Source organism: Ornithodoros turicata, unplaced genomic scaffold (assembly GCF_037126465.1).
Source record: "Ornithodoros turicata isolate Travis unplaced genomic scaffold, ASM3712646v1 ctg00000829.1, whole genome shotgun sequence".
NCBI lineage: Eukaryota > Metazoa > Arthropoda > Arachnida > Ixodida > Argasidae > Ornithodoros > Ornithodoros turicata.
Window position 1 is genome coordinate 1,512,980 of NW_026999402.1, and position 14,599 is coordinate 1,527,578.

Consider the following 14,599-nt stretch of genomic DNA (forward strand, 5'->3'; position numbering starts at 1 on the left):
GATCTGCATCGAACTTCCCGAGCACGCTGGAGTTTTGACGCTGCTACACTGCCACTTTCAATGCGCATTGAATGGTTGACCTGTGCAAATGAATAAACGGAGCTCATTAATTTCGCGTTTCCTATATAACAGCGATATTAGTGGTAATTTATCGTATACCGATGTAAGCATCATTTGTAGCTTCGCGCGCATGTCCGTCTTAAGTTATGACAGTTCACCGGGGTCGAGGATGCAAATGGCGGCCGTCGAGCCGTCTTGAAATTCTCAGTCCTGTTATGGGAACTGTCTTGAGTCAAGCAGGATCAAAGTTCGATCCTGCTTGGAAGCGGCCGTGTAGCACCATCCGGTCTGCATTGGGTTCAAGCAGGTTCGGTCGAGCAGGATCGAAAATGCCCGTGTGACGGGGGTATTAAATTAAAGTTAAAGGAGCATGGGGCGGCGTCTTCTGCAACGAATAAAATGAGCTCCTGCGAAAGAACGATGAGCTCAGGTGACCTACAGAGCACGCGCAAGGCTCTGCTCCGCACACCTTTAAAGGTACTGTAATGCAACACCGATCAAATGTCATTTAGTGGCGCTATTCGATAATCCAAGCCACCGGGACGAACTGCGCAAGTTTCATTCCAATCGACGGTACAATTAATTGGAAAATTACAATTAAAGGTTACGGGCAACACTGTACTAGGTATTCGAAAGGAATATCGTACTCCTGCCACATACGGCGGCAACCACATTGCATGCGTATAACACTGGGCACGACATAACAATCCACCATAAAATCCGCCCCTGCAATCCACACAACGATGGACGATCCACATCTGAGGATAAACGGATAAGCGAACTGAAATGAAATGTTGAAACCGTTGAAAAAGTGTGTCGGACGTTCAAGAAGCCAGACAGCGTCGGGACTTGTTTGTTCACAGAGGTTCACAGAGAGAGTTTGTTCGTTCGAAAGAGGCCGAACAGAAGGAGCGCGCAGGCGCAGCAGAGAAGTACGGAGAGCCTCCATCGAACAGCGGCCAGCGCTGGGTTACTCTTCAAAAAACACTTGTTAACAGGGGTTTCAGAATGCATAGGTAAACAGGGAAACTAATAATATGGTTACTAAAATGACGAAGTTCCGATGTAATAGCGTGTAACACCAATTTTCAGTGTTGCCCGCTCCACTATGCCGCATCTTTCATGGCAAATTAAAAATATTAGCAATAGCACGTTATCGGTCATATGGTTCCGCATATGGTATTTAGAAGCAACAAAGTCTCTAGTCACATCACCGGCATATCATGCTTGTCAACTGCTTTACAGTACACTCTTAAAAATGAACTTCACCGCATAGCACGCTCCTAGCAAACCATCATCTCGAATGATATCGTTATCTGCCCTGATTTGTTGAAAACAGGAGGTGTACGCCTTTTTTGTGACACTTATGCTGTTCATAATTGTCACAAAAAAGGCGTACGCCTCCCGTTTTCAACAAATCAGGGCAGATAACGATATCATTCGAGATGATGGTTGGCTAGGAGCGTGCTATGTGGTGAAGTTCATTTCTAAGAGTGCACCTTTAAAGGAGCTATGAGCTGTACCAAGCGAGACCGCCGACTGTGTCGGCTCCAAACGGCAATTTCGATGTGTTGCCTGTGACACGTTTCGTACAGGTGAATTTGATACGTGCGTATCTTCAGCATATAGCACGCTCCTAGCCAACCATCTTCCCGAATGACAATGTTCTCGCCCATGATTTGTTGATAACGAGAGGCGAAGCCTGTTATGTATATATTATCCACGGCTACATAATGGCTACGCCTCCCGTTTTCAACGAATCAGAGACGAGAACGTTGTCATTTGGGATGATGGTTGGCTAGGAGTGTGCCATGTAGTGAAGTTCATCTCGAAGAGGGTAAAGCAGAACGTTATGTGTGCCTCCGCGTTGGCGTCTGATTGGGTGCTACATGACGTACGATGGATAGAGGTATCTGGACGACGGTGCGTGTACTCGCCTGAATACGAAAGAGAGTGTATTTTTGTATTAACGCTGCACAAGTTATGAAGGAGAAGAATTATTAAACCCGTAACTAAATACATGCGTACCTCCTTTAAAAACCCTCTCCACGTGCATAGAGCGCATCGGCGAACGAGAAAACGTCGTGACGTATCACGGGCTCCGGCACGTGACCAGTCACGTCCAACGGCACAGCTCAAGCATGTATAAGCAGCGCGTGAGTCGAGAAGGAAAACAAAGGAAAAAAGGCACTGAGCACTTTCTACGTCACGCGAGGCTCCTATCTCTCGTCCGCGACTGCTTTCTCCGACTGTCTTTTGTAAATTTTACACCGCAGGGCGAAAATATTTTGCATGGTATGGGGTGGACAGCTTCACAGATGAAGCGGGATTAAAAGCCATGTTACATGTCACTTCCCTGCTCCTTCAAGGTGCTGTTGATTTCGGTTCAAATGTTAATCGGCGTTGGTAAAACCAGTCCTAAGTGGTGTAAGTAAGGTAAACGCAAACTGGTAGCGAAAGCCAGCGGGAATACCAAATCAGACCCATCGGCAAGGCTGTCATCATGACGCGCGAGCGATCCTAGTTGTTGGTGGTAGAGGTAGGACCGTAAACAAAAAATATGTGGCGGCTTGTAGCGCCATCGGTGCCTGGCAAGGAAGAAGACAGCATCTCGCGCACACGGCCGCGGGCTTTTCCCGGTTCCATTAAAAACCATCACTTCTCGCTTGATCCGAGTCTCTTGTGGTCGCTCCCTTCTGAGCTCCCACAAATATTTAGCACGTGCGCATGGGTTTTGTGTCTACTAATACCCGAGTACGTTACCGAATACTGCTGCCCTGCGCATGTGTCACAGTAGGCTTGTTTATCCGTGCATCTCTGTATCCGTGCCGTGTGTCCGTGCGCTGTAATACGGAGTCAGTACACTTTTTGGGGTTAAACAGGAAGCGACGTCCATATCGCGGAGCTGTAGGCCAATATTAACACGTGTGAACAGAAGAATGCAATGCATCCCCTGTTGCCGACCTCGCGAAGAAAGCTTTCATCATGGCGAGACCGTCCATGATGGCGTGAGCGCTAGCAGGAATCAGCTCTCCAACAACGATGTCATGCCTAATCACTACATGTCCATTCAAATCTAGGCGAGAAATGGGCCGTATTTGGGACTCCACAACAAAATCGACACAAAGATTGTGGTATATTCGCAGCCTTTCGGATGTCAGGAACATGTGTACGAAAGATCTCGTTCCAAAACTGCGCCGATTTTATTCAAGCCAATTTATTACGAAGCGAGCGTTTCACCTCTGTGAGACCAGAGGGCGCTGAAAGCATCACACCGCTGACATCATCCGGCAAGGGAGAATGCGCGTTTCGGAGCAGACGACAGTGCTGGGTGACGTCACGGTATCCTCCTCCGGACGAACCGCCGTAGTATGGGGCTCTGTTCTCTACTCTTCGCATTTCAGTTTCGGTATGCCACTGTCATCATTTATGAGTTAAGTATTCGCGTAAAATGAATGTTGTGTTCGGTATCGAGAGGGTGGTTCGTGTTCGGTATGATTCTCACCTATTTCTTTTTTTCCGAATCCTTGCCAAGTCTCCGTTTAAGTGAACCTTCCTTATCTCTGTGTGGTCATCACGATACCCTTCTGTTTGGAGTCTGTATGGTTCAACCAGGACAAGGAAAGGGAATACAACGAAACGGAGTGCGCGAATGTAAACGCGACATGGCTAATTATGCACTGCTTATTATTCGTATTGCTGGCGTCATCTCTGACGTCGTTTATTTGCAATCGTATAGCACTCGCAACGGATGGACGACGCTGACGGTCTCCGTCATGGTCAGAGAAGGATTGTAAGAGAGTATGGGTGCATTCACGTCACACTAAAAGAATCAGCAGGAACTTTGATGCAATTGTTAAGACTTTACAGTGCGAACTTACCCTAGGCCCCTGCGTCATTCTGCACCCATACTCTCTTACAATCCTTCTCGGACATACGTACTAGTCCGCTGACAGGAGCTTACCTACTGCAGAAAAGCCATCCGTTTGTTTTTCCTCACCAGCTGCCAATGCGTTGATGAAGGTGGTTTTCCCGACTTCTGATTCTCCTATCACTGCCACTGTGACTGACGGTCCCTGCAATAAACTGAGGCTGTCAATCTAGTTTGCCTTTAGCGCGGGAAGTACCACGGTAGACATCTCTATGTCCTGCCGCGCAGATTTTAATTTCGACGAAGTGAAAATATGCACAAACTTCTAACAGGTTAAGCAAATGGTCTCACGCTCCACCTCTCACGGCAAAATTCATCTGTTTCCTCTGAGGGAAAATTCGTCGCCATCACATTCCGTGACTCCAGCAGCCCTAAGGATCTCTGTCAGCTGTGGCGGTGTTTCTATTGATCGTTATCCGGTGATTTCTGGTATCAGCTGCATCGGAAGGAAACCAGGTGTTTTTTCGCCTTTCCCCTCTTTTCTCCTTCTCAAGAAGCGCGACAGTGCGGGACTGTCTCCCATTGGTCTCCGCAAACAATTTACCGCCATATGATTGGACACTGTACCGCACCCCTGCGTCTGGTCTCTTGAGAAGGAGAGAACAGAGAAACCGAAAAACGCTTCCTTCCCCTTTATTTTTAGCGGAAAAACTTCCGCTTCCCTCTTTTTCCTTTTTGTTTTTCACGCTTTCCCTCTTGTGGTAGAGGGCGCCACATATACCAGGGGGCGCATGTGAACTGCCATTTTGCAAGGTACATCGTACCTAAGAGCTGCGAGCCTATTACCAAGACAATGGCGACGAAGATGGTTGGAGGTGTACTTTCGGGATTTCGTAAGCGTCTTCTCTACTACACCGTGTATGTGACAAGGCCTGGCCAAGGCCATCGTTAGGCCTGCCGCCGTTGACGCCGTTTCTCAAGCTTCCGGGTGAACCTGCACTACTATGGAGGCAGTGACGCGAAGACTTCAACTACTTGCTGGCAGGAGCCAACGGGTTGGATTCGGCAAGATGGAAAGCTATGCTTCTACGATGTCATAGTAGTGAAGGATCTTTCGAACGCTGTCAACGACGCCAACAAAGGTCAAGGTCACTGACAAGACTGACAAGGACCAAGATGTGTACGACGAAGCAGTAAGTTTGCTGGATTCCCATTTCGGAATTGTCGTCAACGTGTTAGTGGAGCGCTGTCGTTTCCAAATGCGGAAGCAGTTTCCTGGAGGGACTATTGGAGAGTACGTCACAGAACTGAAGCAATTGACGGCAAATTGTGGTTATGGAGAAACACTGAATGAAGCGTAGAGGGGCCAAGTTGTCGAAGGCGTCCTTTTCAATGATTTAAGGAGGCGCCTAGAGAGAGCAGCCGAAATGCTGCAAGCAATTGAAACTATACGACTAAAGTAGCACAGTTGTACAGTGTCGTCAGCTTGAAAACGGATGTTGTTTAAGTACGAAGGCAGAGTAAATACAGAAACCAGACAATAATAGGACCATTAAACACATAATCAATCAATCAATCAATCAATCAATCAATAATAGGAAGGAGAGATTCAACGCGTGCTCCAGTCGCGGAATGCTATAGTTGTGGTTCGCGAAAATACCTCGCAAACTTCAGAGACTGCAAGGCGAGGAATAAAAGATGTAACCAGTGTGGAAAACTGGGACACCTGTAAAGAATGTGTCGACAGTCACGAGATTTGGCAGTGCGGGCTATAGAAGAAGAAAATGAAGAGCAGCTCAGTGTTTTGAAACTTACTGATAAGACGGATAGAACGATAACGACCGACGTTTTAGTAGAAGGTCACAAGGTGGAATTTATTATCGATACTGGATCATCGGTGTCTATCATGCCGTGCGACCTCTACGGCCTTTGTTGCCTTTGTGCCACTAAACCCATAATCTCTCTCTCTCTCTGTCTACAGGGAACAGTTATCGATAAAGATGGCATTACAGAATGATGTGATAACAGAGATAACGTGGCCAGGAAAGAAGGGGCTCCGGGAAGAAATAGCGCCATTTTATGACGTAAGGGACGAATTATTAGTTGTGGAGGACTTGTTTTTTCGGGAGGAACGGTTGGTTCCACCATCCCAATACACCTCCAGGCTGATTAACTCTGCTCGTGGGAGCCATCAGGGCATAGTGCGTACGAAACGGCGCATCCGAGAACAGTACCGGTGGCCAAGGATCGACATCGAGGTGGAGCAAATCGTGAAGGACTGCGTTGTATGCCAGGCGGCAGACAAGTCGGCAACTACAGTTGCCTAAGAAGACGTCGGAGAAGTTTGGGTTGGACATTGTAGGACCGTTTCAAGAAGCGCCCATGGACGCGAGGTACGCCAGTACAGATCTTGATTACCATGTGCGTGTCCCATTCCTACCCGTTTCTTCACGCACTCTGCTCGCGGTGCAGGTGCTCCCTTTCACGCAACCGCATTCATCGTCCGTGTACACCCAACACCTCCTAAATAGCATCAGGCCTGCGCCCCACGTGACAGAGCGTCACACACGAAGGCCTGCTGTGGACGCTGCTATGACGTAAATGAAAGAGCGAACAAGAGAAAAGCTCGAAGCAGCTGGAAGCACGCAGGCCTCCGTGAGGTGGGCAGTGCGCAGGTCTTCTACTACCTAGGAGGTGTTGGTACATCCAGATACTGATAAAAATAAGAGATAAATGAAGAATGGGGTGTAAAGAGAGTGTTCTTTGACGTAGGCCAGCCTCGAGGACAGCTGTCTTACACGATAGGCGAGACGCTCAGATTCTCCTGGTGGTTACGCCATTCCGTGATTTCAAGCTATGGCAATGACTCTCAGACCTTCATACCTCGTCACTTTTGCCTGTGCACATGATTTACGACAAGAAATTTTGCAAGCAGGGAACGTTTTTAAGTTACAGGCAAAAATATAACTTGTACATATAAAATATAATAAAAAATAAGAATATATAAAATATTGTTATATCCACGATATTACCGCTAATGGAGCAACGGCAATACGTACTGGAAACAGAGAAATAACAAAATCGCAACGTCCTGGTGGGTCCGGGGATGTAGAGGGGAAGGTGCGGTCAGCCTGCTGTGCAGTGGCGGCTGTGTGTACCCATGGGAGTGAGAAGAGGAGAGGGTGAAAGAGGGAGGGAAGAGAATTATGGTGGCACAGGAGAGGGAGGGGTGTGCTAACCGTCAGGCTCTGGTATTTGGGCAGTCCAACAGAACAGAACCACTCACCACAGAAAACATGCGAGCATCCCTCAGTCGCCTTCATTGGGATGCTTCCTCTACCACGGTAACCACCAGGATTATTGGCGAAGTTACCCAATGATACCAACGTCCTGATGCCGTTGAGGAGCGAGAGCGACCAAAGATACTTCCCAAGAGGGTGTGGTGCCCGAAAAACACGGGCAAGAAACGGACATGCAGTAATTTTCACGGATCGGGAACACGGGCTCTCGGGCGATATGACACGGAGGAAAAAACTCTGTAGTCTGAAAAGGCACGGAGCTAAAGACGAGTTTGTTGCGGGAAAATCGCTTAGAATGGGGCGTGGGGGAATTCATCGTCGCGAACACGTCACTCGCGAGGCCATACGGTAGTGTGCATGGCCTACATGAATCCGAGTAGAATCTGTGAAGTGAAAACACGCACACACACACACACACAATAAAAGCAGGCAAACGTCTCGAACACGGTGCGCACAGCGATGATCACGGAGAAAAAAAGCGGTCCCAACACGGACGCATTTCACGGACGCGGAAAAACGTCATCTATCTATAGTGTGAAACCGGCCTGAAGCTGGAACCGCATGACGTGTATTTGGGTGCGAAAACGCCGCCGTAGTAAGCTTGGCGCAAAATTTCAGGTGGAGAACCGGTTTCTAGGGCGTGCTCCAGGGCGTCAACCTCTTGATATGTCACGGGGACGGAAGCGTGGCAATCGTAGCGTGCCATGCGTATCAGTTTTCGGTTCCGCAACCCATGGAAACCGCTGTGCTTTTTATTTTGACGCTGCATCCACTTTTGTATGGTTGACATGTGCTGGGCGTCCGCCACGACACCGCAGTTAGAACAGAGGTTTGTGTCACAGCACCTGATCATGCACTTGAATTGTGGGGTGAAAGCCATACTGAGGCCGAGTCTACGCAGGAGGGAGGTGATATGGCGTGACAAACGGGCAGGGAAAGAAAACGACAAATTTGGGTCTACCAAATGCATGAGAGATTGAGCCGTGATGTCCCGGCGCCATTGCTGCAGAGCCAAGGATTGAAACCACGCAGTTAGTAGGGTCCTTCTGTCACCTCTCAACACGATACTGCCCATAGAGGCGGATACTGTGTGATGAGCTTGCCCGTATCAGCAAGAGACCGCTCAACTTAGCTGCTTTCATTTGCCCCTATGAAGATCCTGTGCTCCATCGTCGGGTTCTCCACCTGTTCATGAACTTCCTGTCGTCCACTGGATTGCTCCAGACGCTTTAATTTTTTTCTCGTATTTTCATCCTTCCTTCATCATCCTCATGTAATGCTGCACGTGCAGTGGGGTAAGGTACTGCACCACCGCGGTGAATCTATTGTTGTTGTTGGTTGACATGACAGCCTCTCACGTTTGTTATACTTGAAGATAACGAAAGGTACAGGGAGGGCCCTCGCTGTTGGGATAACAGGAGTAGCGAATATAGAAACGTATTGAAAACAGGTCACACAGCGTTTTGTGATAGCGGCGCCCTGTGTGCACCTAGCTGAACCATATTAAACGTTTAACCTCTGTCTCGCACCGCAATATCTTTCGTCTAACAGATATATATATATATATATATATACATATATATATACATATATATATATATATATATATATACATATATATATATATATGTTTATAAGTCCCAAACGTCGCCACACCAGCATTGGACAGCTGTTTCGGCCTTATTGGGCCTTCATCAGCAATGCGTAGGTGGGCGACGTTTGAGCGAGTGGCGTCGGAAGGCAACGTGTAGCCAAAGAGCGTATGCTATTTTTCTTCATTTATTATATATATATATATATATATATAGTTGAAATAAATGGGAGACAGAAGACGAAAGTAGGGGAAGTAACAAAAAAGGGGTTTATTAAAACTTAAAAATCATAAAAGTTAGGGAGGATGTCTACGTTACGGCGGAAGCTCCGCCTTCTTCGGGACAAAAGAGCTAAATATATATATATATATATATATATAGGGAAAAAAGCCATTACAGAAACAAGTAAATGATACTAGACGTGTTTGAAACTACGAGGGACGTTCAAGTCAAACCGGGACTTTCTGTCTCCTGAGTGTACAAATGGCTGGCGCTTCTCTCTTATCCTGGTCAATCAATCATCGCTCATCGCTCATACCTGTAGATAGGTTTTAACTACCACACTCTCTCTCACATCATCTTTCCCATAATCATCTCCGACACACTCACCATAGTTTTGGCGCTCTATGGCCTTTGTTGCCTTTGTGCCATTAAACACATAATCAATCAATCAATCAATCAATCAATCAACTTCTTTTTCGTCATCTTCACAGGCGACAGGCCTCCGCGTTCACCACGTGGTGGTCCAAAGTTTGTGCAAAACAGAAGACACGTGCTGGACAAGATGGCCGACAACGGGATGAGCCCGCACATCGAACAGCGAATTGTCATGAAGTTTCTCGTGAATGAAGGCGTAAAGTCATCTGAAATTCACAAAAGACTTCACGCTCAGTATGACCACGATACACTTAGCCGCAGCAAAGTGTTTGAGTGGTGCAAACGGTTCCGAGACAGCCGTACATCAGTGCAGGACGATCCCGGCCGGGACGGCTCAGAGCCCAGTGTCAGAGTTCCTGAGAACTTGTGGAGCGCCTGATCCTCCAGAACCAACGGATAACATGTCTCGAACTGGCTCGAAAGACGGACCTTTCTGTGGGAACGTTGAACACCTCCAGTTTCGGAAAGCCGGGCCTCATCACCAAAGGTGTCCTCCTCCTATAGGACAATGCAAGCCGGCATACAGCACATCTCACGACAGGCACCTTACAGTAACTTGGCTGGGAGTTGCTGCCACATCCCCTTTACAGTCCAGACCTGGCCCCCAGCCATTTCAATCTCTTCGGTTCACTGAAGGCGTTCCTTGGGGGCTGCCACTTCAGCTGCGAGGACGAGGTCAAGAATGCGGTCCGAACATGGCTGCTACGCGCCGGTAAGGATTTCTATACGCTGCTGGCATCCAAGCCCTCGTGAAACGCTGGGACAAGCGCATTAGTGCAGCTGGAGATTACGTTGAAAAATAAAACTAATTTCTCGCCTCTAAGTTCATTTTACTTTTGTGAAAAATGAAAAGTCCCGATTTGACTTGAACGTCCCTCGTATATGTATATACATATAGTGAACGTTGAGAGACAGAAGCTACCTCAACCCATTTATCTCGACGTTCACTATAATTGTGTAGCCGTTCGACCCAGCTCCAACTTTTCAAGATAATATATATATATATATATATATTGAGTTATATTGCGTTAGTGCACATTGTACACGCACTGGCAACACAGCGTGATTTTCTTCTCTCGCCGAATTCCCCGTTTCACGACGTGCACTTATCCATGCGGTTTGGCCTGCATGTTTTCGCCGGTGTGCTGCTGTAGGCGGGTTCACGTAGTTTATTGTCGCACTCAGGTAATATTTACATCAGGCATGCGCACTAAATAGTACTCGCGATATCCGACACAACTTGATATGCGGCTAGCATTCGGGGAGAAATCGGGTTTGACCCGAATTTATCATGGGAAGAAGTGAAACCCTAAATATAATACAACGGGTACAGCATCTCATCCGATACAGCGCATAGGTCACTAGGAATGTGACTCACTCTTCGAAAGATGAAAATTCATAAAATCAATAATACGACACCAAAAATAATACTGGATAGGGAGCTGCACTCTTAAAAAATGAACTTCACCACATCACACGTTCCTAGCCAACAATCATCCCGAGTGACATCGATCTTCCCTGATTAAGATAAGTATTTAAAGAGATGAATTATTTAAATGTTTCAATCTTTTTAAAAATGAACTTCACCGCATAGCACGCTCCATCATCTCAAATGATGTCGCTGTCTGATGAATTGATCGCTGATTTGATGAATACGGGAGGCGTACGACTTCTTGTGACAGTTATGAGTGACAGAGGTATCGCTCTGTACAATGGTTGGCCTTTAGCGTTCTATGTAGCGAAGCTTTGTTTCAAGAGTGTGGTACAGCTCGTGTCAAAGTTAGCTTGAACACCGCCCCATCCTGCGAAGCGGGAATAGCTCCACCCTGCGCCTCCAATAGCGCCTTATACAGAAACCAACGCCTTCACAACGAGGGTCCCCACTCTAACGGTAAATGCGTGGATGACCAAAACACCGCCCGCCGTTATTTCCACTAGGCACCACCGGCAGGCCGGAATGGCGTTCAAGTTAACCCTGGTGCGAGCTGTATTATGTCTGCGCTATGCTGCCATATAGTTCACTTTCCCTTCTTTCAACATGTATTTGATACGGACTAGATTATCACCAGGAAGACGGACGTGACCTACAGCATCCTCTCAGAAAGACAACGGGCAAAGTGGAGAAAAATGCACCGGGCGGGAAGTTGGAGAAGTTGGAAGCATATCGAAGCAGTTGCAACGAAAAATAGCAATTTCCGAATCTCGTTGGCATAATGAGCCACATTTGTAAACGAAAGAAAAAAAGAAAAGAAAGGAAGAAAACAGACTCTGCGAAGTTCCTACGTTTTCTGCACGCAGCTTCTAAACGAGACATGTTTCTTGCAGTTCAGTGGCGAAATAAAATAATGTTTATAGGACACAATTACCTGTTTGTTCATGATGAGCAGCAGCAGTTGCACAGAAGGAATACACTACACGCAGCCGTGAGCCCTTGTGAGATATGACGTATTGGCGGCGCTCCAAAAGAAACTCTCGGGATAGGAGTTTGTCACGTGACAGAGTTGTACTACGTGACCAAGGGCGCTTATGTTTATTCACTCGGAGCGGAGCCCGAGCGAAGAACGACAATGCGCTTGCGCAGTATCTATTCATCCCCAATAATTCGGAACAAAACGTAAGGCAGACTTCACCTCTTCATATCCCATAGAGTCCATGTATTAGGAATGTGAAACCGCGTGAAGTCACATTCCGTTGACAGCGCTCTAGGTTCGTTGGCTAGCGGCACGCTGCCTGTGGCATGGCGAGATTTTTAATGCTGTTTCTGTGCGATACCGTAGTTTTGGCGCTCTATGGCCTTTGCTGCCTTTGTGCCATTAAACCCATAATCTCTCTCTCTCTCTCTCTCTCTCTCCCCTGTCTTGCAAGTACGTGTGACATGCGTGTTTAGAAGAATACGCGCGGACACCTGTTTGAATGTGACGCGCACGAGAGGAGATTCCAAACAAAAACATGCAGTACACTGTTAAAACAGAACTTCACCACATTGCACGCTCCTAGCCAACCATCACACCGAATGATATCATTCTGTGTATTGATTTGTTGAAAATGGGAGGCGGGGCCTATCTGGGACAGATTATCTTGTCCCAGATAGGCGCCTCCCCCCTGTTTTGAACAAATCATGACACAGAATGATATCATTCGGTATGATGGTTGGCTAGGAACGTGCTATGTGGTGAAGTTCTGTTTTAACAGTGTACACTCTTAAAAATGAACTTCACTGCATAGCACTCTCCTAGCCAACCATAATCTCTAACGATACACTCTTAAAAATGAACTTCACCACATAGCACGCTCCAAGCCAACCATCATCTCGAGTGACATCGTTCTCTCACATGATTTGTGGAAAACGGGGGCGTACGCCTTTTTGTGACAATTAACATTTCTGCATAAGTGTCACAAAAAGGCGTACGCCTCCCGTTTTCCATAAATCAAGGAAGGGAACGATATCACCCGGGATGATGGTTGGCAAGGAGCGTGCTATGTGGTGAAGTTCATTTTTAAGAGTGTACCGTTATCTGCCCTGATTTGTTGAAAACGGGAGGCGCCTTTTTTGTGACAATTATGAACAGCATAAGTGTCACAGAAAGGCGTACGCCTCCCGTTTTCAACAAATCAGGGCAGATAACGATATAATTCGAGATGATGGTTGGTGAAGTTCATTTTTAAGGGTTTACCCTTTAGCGCGCGTACGCTTGCAGTGTTGCTTGTACACTCTTAAAACTATAACGATATCATTCGCGATAATTAATGGTTGGCTAGGAGCGTGCTATGCGGTAAAGTTCATTTTTAAGTGGGTAGTGATGGGACGAATCCAGAATTTCTTAAAATCCGAGTCCAAGGAAACTCTTCTACTGGAAAGTTTTTTGAAGCAGAGTTTGGTTATCTTTGTTGCCTTTGTTGCCTTTGTGCCATTAAACACATATCAATCAATCAATCAATCAATCAATAAAAATTTCCAGAGAAGACCGGAAGAAGTACATGATGGGTATGTCTTCTCTGGAAATTTAGTGTAACTTATTTGACGTGTTATTCATCGACTACAGGAAATACATAAACTCGGGAGTCCGAATTCCCTCCGTATGTAAAACTAAGAAACAATCAAAGCAAAACCGTGTTATACTTTTATACTTCTAATATTGGAGCTTTAACGTGTGGTTTTGGCACGCCCTGGGGGCCCCCCGGCCAAGTCTGCTTGGAGGCGCCGATTTTAAAAAGAAACAAACAAACGTGGTTGGTGGATTCGAAAGATTCGATTCGCTGTTTTTGGCCAATGGAATTCGGTTGGCGCATCCCTAGTTGCTTGCATCAAGAAAAGGGCAAAAATGAAAAGTGTCGTGATGTCCGATGGGAATCGCGTAAGTATCGCCTCAGGGAGATATTCGTAAGGGCCCTCCTATTCCGTCTCCGTATCGATGTCGGGCAATATCAGTAACGTGACGTAAGCCACTCCAAAGGAATTGAGCGACTGGCTTATCATGTTCTCGGACGCGGTATCGTGATACTTCTACGTGCTCCTTAAACTCGCTTTAGATCGCCTCGAAAATGTGCAAAAGAAGTTTGTGCGAATTATTTACGATACGGTACTCACAAAGAAAATGGTTTTACGAATACAATATCACCTCCTTGCGAAGCTTAAGATGACATCGCTGAAACAACGTCGTTATATTCGAGATATATGACTTTCTTGTTCCATGTCGTGCATGGTAAAATAGATGCTCCTTTATTGTTAGCCGGTGTCGATTTTCATGCGCCATCTAGACATTGTAGAGTTCATCGTACCCTTTATACACTTTTTTTGCCACCCGTCTTCTCCTTTGGCGCGCATGCAGTGTTGCTTTAATGACATTGAAAATACTAGTGTGGCCATTTTTGCTGATATTATTTCATTTTTGTCCTCTTTGTAACATTTTATCGTTTTGTAAGTTGACCGTATCGCCATCTGACGGAAAGAAGCTGAAACACAGGTAAAGCCGTTTATGCAGCGTCGTTTCTTCTTTTTTTAAAACTGAATTTGGGGGCATAATACGCCCTCTAACATCTACTTTACTTATACCTGTACATTTACGCGCAAGGCGAGTCAGCCAATTTGTGTGGCTACACGTTGCACGTGCCGGACTGCG

At 46.6% G+C, this 14,599-nt stretch overlaps 1 protein-coding gene across 1 annotated transcript in view; it reads right to left on the reverse strand.

Moving 5' to 3' along the window:
- Positions 1-11,934, reverse strand: part of LOC135375157 (EF-hand calcium-binding domain-containing protein 4B-like) — a 35,803-nt gene extending 23,869 nt beyond the window's left edge. The window contains exons 1-2 of the mRNA XM_064607883.1: positions 11,846-11,934; positions 4,025-4,136 (exon numbers count right to left, since the gene is read on the reverse strand). Of these exons, the coding sequence (XP_064463953.1) occupies positions 4,025-4,136; positions 11,846-11,857 (124 nt within the window). The 5' untranslated portion in view covers positions 11,858-11,934. The remainder of the gene's footprint in view (positions 1-4,024; positions 4,137-11,845) is intronic.
- Between the last annotated feature and the right edge of the window lie 2,665 nt (positions 11,935-14,599).